Source organism: Lampetra fluviatilis, chromosome 46 (genome assembly GCF_964198595.1).
Source record: "Lampetra fluviatilis chromosome 46, kcLamFluv1.1, whole genome shotgun sequence".
NCBI lineage: Eukaryota > Metazoa > Chordata > Hyperoartia > Petromyzontiformes > Petromyzontidae > Lampetra > Lampetra fluviatilis.
Window position 1 is genome coordinate 8,852,311 of NC_136320.1, and position 13,981 is coordinate 8,866,291.

General features: G+C 44.5%; 1 protein-coding gene across 5 annotated transcripts in view; it reads left to right on the top strand.

Annotated features, from left to right (window-relative positions):
- ABCA7 (ATP binding cassette subfamily A member 7) overlaps window positions 1–13,981 on the top strand; it is a 78,953-nt gene that overhangs the window by 49,876 nt on the left and 15,096 nt on the right. For 2 of the 5 annotated variants that reach the window (XM_078877080.1, XM_078877084.1), the window contains exons 28-40: window positions 678–707; window positions 2,308–2,459; window positions 3,136–3,260; window positions 4,553–4,651; window positions 5,294–5,483; window positions 6,942–7,036; window positions 7,782–7,814; window positions 8,045–8,147; window positions 9,238–9,312; window positions 9,913–10,082; window positions 11,104–11,281; window positions 11,995–12,110; window positions 12,985–13,132. In XM_078877080.1, the coding sequence (XP_078733206.1) occupies window positions 678–707; window positions 2,308–2,459; window positions 3,136–3,260; window positions 4,553–4,651; window positions 5,294–5,483; window positions 6,942–7,036; window positions 7,782–7,814; window positions 8,045–8,147; window positions 9,238–9,312; window positions 9,913–10,082; window positions 11,104–11,281; window positions 11,995–12,110; window positions 12,985–13,132 (1,514 nt within the window). The remainder of the gene's footprint in view (window positions 1–677; window positions 708–2,307; window positions 2,460–3,135; window positions 3,261–4,552; window positions 4,652–5,293; window positions 5,484–6,941; window positions 7,037–7,781; window positions 7,815–8,044; window positions 8,148–9,237; window positions 9,313–9,912; window positions 10,083–11,103; window positions 11,282–11,994; window positions 12,111–12,984; window positions 13,133–13,981) is intronic. The other 3 variants (XM_078877081.1, XM_078877082.1, XM_078877083.1) reach the window with 3 other exon arrangements.

The following is a 13,981-nucleotide window of genomic DNA, read 5'->3' on the forward strand; positions in this document are numbered from 1 at the left end:
TATTTGGCTGCTATAAATTTCCACGTGATGATAAGCCATTTCGTTGAGCTATCATTTGTGGCCAGGTCGCTTCTGAAAAAGAGCTACGTAGCTTGGTGGGCCTTACCTGGTAAAATAAAAAATAGTTTATAGTTTTTTTTATTAGAAATCCAACTATCGGGCGAATTTTTAATGTATGTTTGTATATATGTTCAATATCTTTCGCACCGTACTTAGCTAAACACACGTAAAAATGTGCTGGAATGCGCGGTGAAACGGAAATACAAACTATGCAGTTCAAACGACTGTCTAATAATAAGTAGAATTCAACATTTAATCTGGGTGACACCGTGGTGGATGTCTACTTAGATATTGCTTTTGACTGATAACGCTGAGCTGTTACGTTATGTGTGTGTGCATGTTGTGTGTGTACGTTGTGTGTGTGTGTACGTTGTGTATGTGTTCTGTGTGTGTATGTACGTTGTGTGTGTGCGCGTTGTGTGATTGTGCGTTGTGTGTGTGTACGTTGTGTGTGTGCACGTTGTGTGTGTGCACGTTGCTGCGTGTGCACGTTGTGTGTGTGTACGTTGTGTGATTGTGCGTTGTGTGTGTGTGTACGTTGTGTGTGTGAAATTAACGTTATGGTGTGCTGTGCGTTTCAACTACTGCCCCTTTTTTAAACACATGCATGCCTAAAGGATACAGAATCCCAGAGCTCTGGAAGAAAGGTATATCGAGTTCATTCTTAATGCCTCCTTTGAAATTACCTCTTCGTGGCCTATCGCTGACTTTGATTTAAAAAAATGTGTTGTGTGTTTTTTAAATTAAATATTTTAGCAAAAAATATCCACGAATTTCTACAATACCATTCATTGGCTGAAATCTATAAATCGGCTACGTCTCGGGTGCAGTCGTGTCGAATGCTTTTGTTGCACACTGCTGTTGTTGTGTGCTGGGTTGTGTTGTAGCGGGGGTTGCCGCAAACATGTTTACACGACGTATATAAATGTCCTACGATATGAGAGCCACGGTAATTTGTAGCGTCTGTTTTTGCAACGATCCTTACAGCGTGATTATTTTTAGCCGATTTAACCTTCCTTAAACGTTTTATTGCATTGACAAAATAGCAAACTCGGTAACTAAAGTTGTGAATGTATGGCTGTTATACGTTCAATCAATGCTTTAAAAATATATATTTCCAGAATGATTAAGGGCATGGCGATTATATGACCTTCAGTGGTGGTGTATTAACCATAAATATCATGTGCCACCTGCTTCGCAGCGGACATTAACTATTATTTTTGTAGTTCATTGAAATTATTCTGTTGATTTTAGTATAACTGACAATATCGGTCCATTTTAAGTGTAACAGAGTGCAATGATTACAACTGCTTACGTCAGGCTCATGGAAGTAAAGCCAAGTACAAAAAAAACTATACAAATGTGAAATGTAAATAACCAAGTTTGGGGAAATTGATAGCATGATGATCGTCATATCGTCAATTTTAAAATCCTATCGCAAAGATGATAGCGCAGCAACCCTGGTTGTGACCCCTGATGTGCTTTACAAAATGATGAATGGCAATGATTTAAAAATAACCTGTGGGGATATAATTAATTAATGATTAATCCTCTCCACGAGTTCATGAATTGTCTCGGCTGGAAATTGCTACTCCATTTGAAAAATAATCATTTGAAAAAAAATCCCGCATCACCCTCTTGCTGGTTTGAATGTATAAATGATGAAGAGCTGCTTAAATACACGAATCAGTCAACTCCTGCACGCCAATGCAATTGAATGCCATTGTGTGTTGACAAACCCGAATTTTGCTGGGAGCCCATTCATTTCTCTGACATTTGACACTGCTATGGCACTTTTACCGTCGCCACCCCCACATCCACCGTTCGCAGTTGGCAACCGACGTAAAGTCGATGTTTTATTGGTTATATTTCGGAAAAAATATTTTATCATCTCCCTTATATTTAAAAAGCCCTTGACACAAGCATCGGCTTGACTCATACATTTAATACGTCTCTCTCAATTAACGAACGGTGTTAAGTTGAGTGCCAGAAACAGTAAATATACGTATTTACAACCTGTACATGCAGGTTGCATTTGTAAGAATTATAGTACTTGCAAAAAAGGTGAATTCTAAACAGGCAAGGGGCACGATTGTGTTTCCATTCGCTCTTCCCATCATGCCTTGCATGTCACACGGCATCACCACACCTGAGTCAAAAAAAAAAAGCAGTAATAGCAGCAGAGCCTTGCTTTTGCTTGTTTTGGTTTTTCATAATATATTTTTTCCGCCCTCCCTTCCGCCCCAGCAGAACTGGGAGAGTTGGAGAAGCTGAATGAGCTCGATGGGAAGGGCACGCAGCAAATCAGCGGCATACAGCTCATCCTGCTGCAGTTCAAGGCCCTCTTCATCAAGCGCTTCCACCATGCCCGTCGCAGCCGCAAGGGATTCGTGGCCCAGGTAAGGCCTCAGATTTCAGGTCCAGGTCTCCCCTGCAAAATACACTTTTGCCTCAGGGGGCTATCACCATCTTATTCTTCTTCATCCCCTGCCAATCTTGGACCATTGGGGTAAGGTCCTCTCCTTCCTTTTCGGTGGGGGGTGGGGGGTCTCTCCAGAGTTTGCACTGATGGACACCCTTCCACTAGCAGTGAGCAAGCAACTAATACCCGACCCTGACGCCTGTATATTTGGAGATTGCATGTTTTCTCTCCCCGTGGTTGCGTGGATTTTTCTCCGGGTCGTTCGGTTTTTCCCACCACATTTAGAAACATGTGTTCGGAGTATTTGGCTGCTATAAATTCCCACATGATAAGCCACTTCATTGAGCTATCATTTGTGGCCAGGTCGCTCCTGAAAAATAGTTATGTAGCTCAGTTGGCCTTACCTTGTAAAATAAATAATAATTTAGTTTAAACTACAGGGCTGCACGTTGGAAGGACCACTTTGTGTAAGGTCAACATTAGCATTTGTATGGAAATTCCAGCGTCTGCGATAGGAATGTGGAATTTCCACCACTGACTTGTATACTACGGTCCCCTGATTGAGGTGAACACCACATCGCTTGGGGATGCACTCTGACTTGGTGTGTAGGCTTGACGGGTGATTGGTTCTGCGTTCTCAATTTATTTTTCAGATCATCTTGCCGGCTGTGTTCGTTTGCTTGGCACTGGTCTTCAGCCTCATCATCCCTCCGTTCGGAAAGTACCCAATGCTTCAGCTGCAGCCCTGGATGTACGGAGAGCAGTACACGTTCCTGAGGTAGGCCTTTCCCTCCTATCAGCGTCTACAGAGGTCGGGCAGCAGCCGTGGCCGTGTGGATTACGCGTTCGCCGCTGGTTGCAAGTGGTTCGCTCTTCAAGCCCAGCGGCCTAGCCCCCTGGTTAATAACGCTGTGGTATAACAACCATAAATACCACGCCACTGCCTGCTTCGCAGCAAGCATTAAAAATCCCAAAAAAGAGTTAGACCATGCATGCCCGCATCACGATCCAAGTTTTTCCTACTTGAAAATTGCTTGGAAAGTGACACCATCACATGTATCTCTCTATTTAAGACTAAAACAGGAGGAGGATTTATCCACAACTTTGACTGTCGCCTGATGAGACTCGTTGTAAATTCCGGCAAAACGTCATACTTGAATTGTAAATGTTGTGGGTTTTCTCCTAAACACACCGGTGTACTATACTAGTAACGAATTGGCATGTTTTGTTTACGTGATAAACATTACTAATTGGCTGTGTCGGGTGGTGGCGGGTTTAACGACACGTATATTTACGTGATCTAACCCAAAAAATCTCTACTATGGATAATATTGCTCGCGAAAGCCTGCGTGTTAAACTTAACGTGTTTTGGAAAAAGCCACATGACTGTGAAACTCCTGCAAATGTGACTCGTCTGGGAAATATCGCGCCTCCGTCAGAGTCGTGCGCGATAACAAACAATTTCCAAATGTGCTCATGATTTGATTCGATTTTGTGAAAATTGTTCTTCGGTGGGGGGGGGGGGGGTTAAAATTATATATTTATCGTTGTTCATCACCATCACCTCTCTCAATCCTCACCCCCAATCCAATTGTATTCTCATCTCTGGACCTGTTACCAACCTTTTGAATGAAAGTCACTAATCCTAATGTTGTGTTGCATTATATTATTTCGTTAGTGATTGTATAATTTGATCGTACATTTGATCTATTACTTCACCATCGTGACTTGTATTTGCAGCACATACTTGCATGCTTTTTTTACTTTCAATAAATGTGATTCTTTTTTTATGAGACAATAATGTCCAAAAAGTAGAGAGTACAAGGTTTCAAATTGTCAGAAAGCGTGGCGGACTGACAACATCCAAGGGCGGCAAGGGTTCAGCGATCGTGCTTGACTAGTGGTGGCCTTGTGCTCACTTTCGGATATCGCCTAAATAATAACGAAATTACAACGGGTTCACGGAGTTTGCGTCAGTATGAGCCTCTCAACGCCGCGTATCGCATGGTGGCCCAAGTGCTCGGTGTGTTAATCGCCCTCACGGGGCTTTGTGCGTGCGTGACGTTGCAGTAATGACGCTCCAGAGAACGTGAAAACGAACTCCCTGTACGACGCGCTGCTCAACAAACCGGGATTCGGCACGCGCTGCATGAACGGAGAATCCATCCCGTGAGTTGCATGTCGAACCTCCGTTTATTTTTGCCAGTGGAGAATTCTCACGCACACGCCTGTTGCTGAATGTACGACAACCTGCGCTGGCATCTCCTCCATTGGCTGCCGGTCCGGTTTTGAGTCGTGGTCAATAATTTTCTCCTCACCCTACAATGCCCTCATTGATGGCTTTGCAGTGTGGCCTGTTGTGTGTGCTGAGGTTACATCTCTGTAACAATGATGGGCGACTGGGTCTTTTCTCGTATATGCCTCAGGCTTCCACTGGATGCTCGTTCCGTTGACTCCTCGCTTGCTTCATTCAAATTGTGCCTTGAGATGCAACTCACTTATGAGGGCTTTTGCTAATTCGTGTTAGTTTTGGGGTTGGATTTTATTGGCGTGAACTTGTGTGTATGTGTGTTTTATATAGTGCCTTGTGACCTCTGGCTGAAATGCGCTTTAGAAGTGTAAACTATTATTATTATTACTATTGTAAGAGTGAGGCTGACGATAGGCGAGTGAACTGGAGCGAATCGGCGAGTGCTGGATCGTCAACCAGCCTAACCAGCTACCTAAACAACGAGGCAGGAACCGGGTTGCTCCTCCACCGGCCGACATGTCAACGGTGTTCCAACTTCACATGTGCTGTGTACGCCGTAGGAACGCCGCCTGCGTGGAGACGAAATCCGAGTGGGTCCAGCCACCGATGTCTCCGGCCATGGCCCAGACCTTGCAGTCGCGAAACTGGAGCATGGAGGAGCCATCGCCGGAGTGCCGATGCAGCGGAGAGGGGCGCCGAGTCATCCTGCCCGACTGCCCCGAAGGGGCTGGGGGGCCGCCCCCCATGCAGGTACCTAACCGCGCCCGGTACGCGGGAGTTCGTGGGTTTGAGCCCAACCTCTGCATTGGCAGTGTGGAGCACATGTGTTGAAATTATTCCAGAAGCATGAAGGTGATAAACAGGTTCTGAATTAGGATGATTAGCCACTTGTGTTGAATTGGGGCGCCACGATGGTGAGATGTTAACCACCTCGCCTGGTATACTGGAGTGCGTGGGTTTGATCCCGACCCCTGACTTCTTATATATATTTGGGGTTTGCATGTCTCTGTCTCTGCCGGTCGTCGTGTGGATTTTTCTCCAGATCCTCCGGTTTTTCCCTCCACATTTAGAATCAACATTACGCGTTTAGAGTATTTAGCCGCTATACATTTCCACATGATGAGCCACTTCGTTAAATTGTAAATATATATTTAGATTTACCTCTGTGGAGGTGCTTTTTCTTACATTTTCTCAAAACGTTCAGAAAATCGGTTGCGCCGATGCCTAAAAGCAGTGGCGGCTCATGACATTTCCACTAGGTGGGGCTGTTGTGAGTGACCCCTGAAAATATGGCGTTCTAATAAAGAAAAACCTCGTCATGTTATTGGCCTTCCCGTGAAAGTGATATAACTGTCTTATCTACCAACGGTAGGCATTTATAAACAATACGAAACAAAACAAAAAATCACTCAAATGCTGGCCCCATGACCCTCAAGTGCACACTACACAACCCCTTTCACACTTCATGGGACCTCCCTTGCCATGATTCCTTACAAAAGGTTTCAGTTTGGTGTTTTAACATCTTAACACCTGTTCTAGTGCCAGAAAGAGTAAAACCTATTCTTATACCCTTTGACACTGCCTTCTAGAGTGTGTAGGCCGTGACCTGCTATATTTTCACAGTGCAACCTCGCGTTGTGACATAGTAATTACAGCCATGGGCGCCTTTTTCACCGCCCAGAATGGGTCTCAAAGGGCGTGGCTAAAATGCAAAGCTAATCACAATGAATGAAGGGAAATCTCTCACTCGGACACCTTCACAGCCACCCTGAGACCTCCACGAGGCACAAATCAGACTGTGTTGCAGCGGTTTCTAATGTGAACATCTTAAAATGTTATATTCATTAGACAATTCACGTTAAAATAATCATTATATTTAAGTAAATTTAACACAATCAAACAATTTCTAGAAAAGTATTTTTATTAGAAAAATAATTTCTCATCTCCAGCTGCTTGGTGGGGCGACGCCCCAACGCCCCTAGTGGATGAACCGCGCCTGCCTAAAGGCATTTGCATGGAAATCAAAGCCCCATCTCGCGTGTTTAACATGACCACTTAATTATTGTTGGTCTTGAGATGCGGCTGCATCTATGGACATCGTACAAATCCCAGCCATGTTGTTGCGTCTGAAACACTTCACCTGTCTCCTGTTGTGCTGTTATCTGCTGTTGTTGTGTTGTTGTTCAACCTCCACCTTGTTTGTTGCAGAGAGTGCAAAACACCACGGACACCCTGGAGGACTTGTCTGGGCGAAACATCTCCGACTACCTCGTCAAGACGTACCCACAGGCCATCCGCAAGAGGTGCCACACGTTTGTGTCCTCTGTACTCAGTCTTAATTCTAATAATTATAATAGTTAGTACATTTGGTATTAATGCCTTTGCTATAGCACGAGACTATCACAAAGGCACTACGTTTCACAGGTGGGAATAGCGTGTCATCAGAGGGCAATGTTATTGCGTTATTTACCAATTTAGTCATTTGTAAGTGATTTTTCTAAAATGTATGTATATCATGTATGTATTTGGACCGTGACAACGACACATATGGCCGACTCTTTTTTAAATAACGTCACCGGGATCTTCGAACGTCCACGGTGGAGTAGACGAAACGGTTTTTTTTGTTCACCAGAATTCTCGGTTTTAATTCAACATCTCATCACAGAAGAAACCTCGCAATGGGATGGCAATGGTCGAAGGATCATCAATATTATTATCATTCATCCACATTCATGTTTTGTTTCAGGTTACATTTTGTTAAGAGGTGGACAGTAGATAGCAGCAAAGTGAACAGATTTCTGGACGGAATATTTTAATATATGTGTGTGTCCCCTCACATTCCTGGGTTGTGTCCGGGTATTTCAGTTTCTTCCCACATGTTCAAACAGTGAGGAAACGGCCAAACATTCCAGTCAGCATCCCTATTCATAAATTTGGAGACTCGACGAGAGGCAGTTATGGATAAGTGAAATGCATTTTAGGAATATGTTATTTGTGACTGTTTTATTTATTTCTATTAAAATATATATATTTTATGCACATTTACAGTCTGAAGCACAAGTACTGGGTGAATGAAATCAGGTATGTTACATAATGCCTGCTCACACAAACCTAAAACAATGAAATGTGCACTGATATATGTACGAATATTATTCTTTAAATGACCACTGTGAAATAATAAAGTACAAACATGATTTATAAAATCATATACTAAATCACCACTTGATAGGTTTATGACTTGCCATTTCTGTGTTAACACTTCATGTTTATTGTTTAGTCTGTTTTATATTTTGTATTGTTTTTCCCCTCAGATATGGGGGCCTGTCTGTTGGCAAGAAGAAATTATCCAATTCTGCCTCCCCCAAAGACATGGACATCGTCTTCACGAATGTCAAGAGGGTCTTCCACATTGAGGTAATAATAATCATAAGAAGACACATTTTATTCAGGTCTGACATTAGTGGGTAGGCATGATAGGAAATATAATTATGGTGACATCAACCGCGATTGCAAGTCAATTATCATAGATATACATTTTGAGTCACCCCTCCTGGTAAAGGCAGATAATGGCAAGAGACAAATACATACTTGCACATCGTCTTTGCACAAGAGGCCTCTGTCTCAATTACTTGTCACCTGGTTATAGATACAGTTCATATATAAAACTAAACTTAAAAATATATTATTTTACCAGGTAAGGCCCACTGAGCCCATATAGCTCTTTTTCAGAAGCGACCTGGCCACAAATGAGTGCTCACCGAAGTGGCTTATCATGTGGAAATATATTGCAGCCAAATACTATAAAGGCACGTTTTTAGATGTGGTGGAAATAATCGGAGGACCCAGAAAAAAAATCCACGTGACCACGGGGAGAACATGCCATCTCCAAATATACAGGCATCATGGTTGGGATCGAACCCACAACCTCCTGTGTACCAAGCGAGGTAGTTAACGTCTCACCACTGTGGCACGTAGAGCCCAGTTGTCCATCCGCTGCTGGATGAGAGCCTCCGCCACACGATGACCGAGTTGCGTGGGTTCATTTTACCGCACGTCACCACAATGTAGCCGTTTGCAGCCTATCAATACAATTTTTACGCATTTATAGTCATTCATCTACACACTCTCTAGGCTTTAACCTTATTAGAGACCTGACGGGATGGGGCATGTTTCAGGTGGCTGCGTCATAGGCACATGTATTTTTGCATGCGTACATATGTATTTGTTTATGAGCAGCAGTTAGCATGCTGCGCTACGAATCTGGCGACCCGAGTTCGATTCCCTCAGCCTCAAATGAGTACCTCGTGTGGTGTGTAAATATCACCACTAGGGAGACAAAGACGGCTGGGCGTGGTGTTGGCCACCCACTCTCTCGTGTGCCGTGCCGGCCTTCATAGGTGTCTTGCTAACAGCACTTGCCCCAACAGTCTGTTAAGGCTATATGGGGATCTTTGTCTTTGTTTGTTTGTTAACAAAGTGTGTGCTATGTTGTTAATGTTTTCAGAACAAGGCTGTTGATGTACTGTACAGTGGCGTCAAAGACATGGTGTCCTTCCTTGGGCCAAAGGAAACTATCAAGGTCAGTTCACCATGGATACGGTCCAACGTAGTCTCAAACGGCAGACCTGGATTTGATGGCGGCCATTTTAAAATGAAAACAAGATGTCGCTGAGCTCCTCTTGATCATGGTCAGTTTGGTTTTATTCCTCAGCAAGGAATGAATGCAGACCACAGCAAAAACAAGAAGTGTAGCCAATATGCACAACAAATGAGAATAAAATAAATCGGAAGCCATACTACTTGAGACTGCTCTGCTTTTTTGATCCACTCCATTTGAGTTATTCGTACCATGTTGGACAATAATAAGTGTTTAATTTAGTTTCAAATTGCTTCTTTTTGTGGGTTAATTAATGTGTCCGTTCCACAACCTTTTCACCAAAAGACCAAATGTCAGTTCAGTCATTCTTAATATCATCTGCATTTCTTATATTATAATAAAAATCTCAATCACTCGAGTCCGAGGGGAAACAGAGTCACGTGTACAGTTTGTCACTTATGGTACGTAATGTCACCTCGCAAAGAATTCTGCAAATTGCACTGACCCCCTATATTGTGTGTGGCAGTAAAAAAAAACGTATTTACCTCCTGTTGTTTGCACCGTGTTTGTGCGATCTCTCAGGTTTGGTTCAACAACAAGGGCTGGCACGCCATCGTGGCCTTCATGAACATGGCCAACAACGCGGTGCTGCGCTCGAGCCTGCCAGCGGGCACCGACCCCTCAGACTACGGTATCACGGCCTACAACCACCCGCTGAACCTCACCAAGGAGCAGCTGTCGGAGGTCATGCTGTACGTAGCTCCGTCGCCGTAAATTACGCTTTTTGTGCAACGGGGTTGGGGGGGAGGGGCGAGCGGGTAACGAATGCAGCGATGGCACTTCATAAGCTGGCTTGTGGGGCCGGGGGACCTGTGAGCGAAACGAGAAAAATGGAAGGAATATATCTTAACGACCCTGACCTGCTCATTATACCGATGATGGACTGCGTACACCTCCCTTCCTGCATCCGTCCCATGCTGCTCCACCTCCTTCCTCCGACCTGACCCCCCCCCCCACCGGAATAAGCTAAGTTAAGTGAACAACCAAATGGAAATATTGTGGGGGGGTTGTAGGTCATTGGTAACCAGCCGGAACTCATCAACTCACTAACACTTGAGAACGTAGAAAAGGCAATAATACAGGTGTTAAGATTTTAAACCACTAAATAGACATCTGTTACAAGGCATCAAGTCTACATTAACCACGCACACTTGTGTAAAAACGTGAAAATAAGCATGCTTTGACAATGTATGCATTGTCCTTAAAACTGATTGGCCTGCACCAGAGACTCCTTTCTGGTCTTGTCTCACCACCGGTGTTAGACCAGAGAACAACGCCAAAAGGTGAATGGCACAAGGACGGTCTTGTCAACGAGTATAAACCATCACGCAACCTCCGGTAATCCTCACAGCAGCAGCTTTTAAATAACCATTGAACAAAGACAGTCATTGCATCTCGCCCTTTCAGACGCGCTTCCGCGGCCGTCTGCAATGCTCTTCCTTCCGATATTAGGAAGCCACTGGAGCTGTACACGTTTAAATGTTGATTGAAAACTCATTTCTTTAGAACTGCTTTTTGTGTTTAGTTTGTTGACCTTCCAACAACATACATAAAACACGGATTCGAATTCAGGATCGCAGAGGTGAATGTTTGGTACTTAAAAACAGCATTATCCCGCCCTGAGCCACCTGACTCAAGAGCTGTTCCGTCTGAACGGTCCCCCGGAGCTCACAGTGTTGCCTGTACGTGCGCCACTTTTTTACCTGCTTCCAGGCTGACGACCTCGGTGGACGTGCTGGTATCCATCTGCGTGATCTTCGCCATGTCCTTCGTGCCGGCGAGCTTCGTGCTCTTCCTCATCCAGGAGCGCGTGAGCAAGGCCAAGCACCTGCAGTTCGTGAGCGGAGTGAACCCGACCATCTACTGGATCTCCAACTTCGCCTGGGATATGGTGAGTGGGGGGTGGTGGAGTTGGGGGGGCACTCATAATCCTGTCTAATCTACTTTTTTCACATTTATAGAGCACCTTCACTCAAGGCACTTTAACATAGGTAGCAAAATGGTGACACAAAATGAAATGATTTAGATGACAGGGGCGTGCTACAAGGGTCGAGGAATGCATGACAGCGATAGAGGGGTGCTTAGGGGATCACGAAAGGATAGGAGAGGGATGGGAAGGAGTGAAGGGGCGAGGAGAAGGAAGAGGAAGGGAATGGGCAATAGAGAAGAATTGAGGATTTAAGAGAGGAATGGAAGGATGTTAAGGCCGGCACTTCTCAATGTACAAGGGAAGTTCATTCCAGTGAAAGGGGGGGTACTCATAAGTGGAACTTCTCTTGCACGTGCGGTTAACAAACCGCGCGCAAGTTGCTGTAATATTTCCGTGTTCCCTGCTGTCAGTGTTACTAGAATGGTGCAAGACTCGAATGTTATTGGCTCCCTCGATTGTTACCACTCCTCAGTGTGTGCAACGTTATGATGTATTCGTTGCTGTAACTTGAAAATGTTTTCAGCAAGATCCTCCGCGGGGGTCACCCTTGTATGTATATATTTATAGAACGCCTTCACTCAAGGTGGTTGACAGCTTACGACTGAATGTTTAAAACAACAAAGATTAAAATCAACTAATCGATTGATCTGTCGGGTGTCTCTTCCTCTCCGTAGCTGAACTACACAGTGCCGGCGACGCTCGTGGTGCTGATATTCCTGTGCTTCCAGCAACAGTCGTACACATCCGCTGCCAACCTGCCCGTGCTCATCACCCTGCTGCTGCTTTATGGGTGCGTGCCCTCCTTGAGTCCAACCCCGTCACTTACCAAATACAATTTGTATGTACTGTATGCGTGTTGAACTTTTTTCGCACCGTACCGAGCCAACCTCACTAATTGGAGGTGCGGGAGGATAACAAGCCAAACGCAAAAAGCAGTTCTGAATAAATTCGTTTTCAATCTAGATTTATAATTGCATAGCATCAGCGGCTTCCTAATATCGGATGGAAGAGCGTTTCAAACGGCCACAGAAGCGCACCTGAAAGCGCGCGATGCTGTGACTATCTTTTTTCGATGGTTAGCCAAAAGCCGCTGCTGTGAAGATGACCGGAGTTCACGTGATCATGGTTTATGTTCCTTGACAAGGTCAGCAAGGTTTTGTGAATCACTTTTGGTGAGCACTTTGTGACGTACAGGACAAGGACATGTTTTTGTTTGCATGTTCACCACATGTGTGGTTAATGCAGACATAATTCCTTGCAAAAGGTTTCTGTTTGGTGTTTAAACATCTTAACACCTGTTTTTTTGGCAAATAGGGTAAAACCTATTCGTATACTTTGATACTGGCAAGAAAGGTCCCATGTTGTAGCTGCTCACCCCTATAAAATTTAAAAGTTTAGTGTTTGAATTGTTTAGAATGGCACTAAATTGGTTGACTATGCCTAATGAGCTGACTTAGCTGCTAACCTGGGTTGACTAGCATTAAACCTTGCATCACTGAGCCTAACTTGGGCTTGCTTGGCCCAACCTGGACTTACCTTGCCTAGCTTGGGTTTGGTAGGCGAATCCTGGGCTGACGATGCCCTGCCGGGTTGCCGAGGCTGCGGTTAGGCTGACCGTGCGGCGCTTCGTCCGTGTTTCCCCCTCCCCCCCTCGTTCGCTGCAGGTGGTCGATCACCCCGCTCATGTACCCGGCGTCGTTCATCTTCCGCGTGCCCAGCACGGCGTACGTGGTGCTCACCTGCCTCAACCTCTTCATCGGCATCAACGGCAGCATCGCCACCTTCATCCTCGAGCTCTTCGAAGATGACCAGGCGAGTCCCTGTAAAAGATGGAGAACGTGAACGGCGTAAGCCAGTCGCCATTGTAGGCTATCGTCTTTGTCCTCCATTTTGTTTGTATTCCGCTGGTGCGTTATGAGGCGGTGAACATGACATTGCACGGTTGGCATTGTACGGTCACTGGTTGGCATTGTACCGTCACTGAAGCTATGCACTTTTAAATCTCGATTGAAAACTAATTTTTTTCGAACTGCTTTTTGTGTTTAGTTTGTTGTCCTTCCCCCGTACCTCCGATTAGCACAAATGGCTATGTACGGTGCAAAAGAAGTTCAACATACAGCAAACTTATATACACATTTTTTTTATAACATTAGCATTTTTTATGTGATCTACCATGATCCGGAAGGCCATGTAAACACAATGTACAGACAGATGCTGACACCCATTGCACAATTGAAAGATGAAAGACTCTCCTGGCAGTAACTGTGGCTACGAACACCAAACCTTAGCCGTAACTTCGCACTGCCCCAAATATAAATATGAAAGCGGTGAATCTGCAATTCACTAACTCTCAAAGACAAAGCAATTGATTGGCTCTATAACTTAGAAATGCATCTCTAATAGTTGCTCTTGATTGGCCATACGAAATTTTCATCAACAGACAGATCAGTAATATTAATTGCAATCATAAGCCACATACATGCTGAGGGCCCTTACAATGTACAATCCTTCACATGTCTGTCCCGCTATTGTTCAGTACCTTGAGTCTACAATTTAAGTTTCAACCAGGCACTATTCAATTAAAACACTTTAAAAGTTAGATTTTAGGAATTTTAAAAAATGACAGCCAACACCACATTGTCAATGATTGTTAATCACATT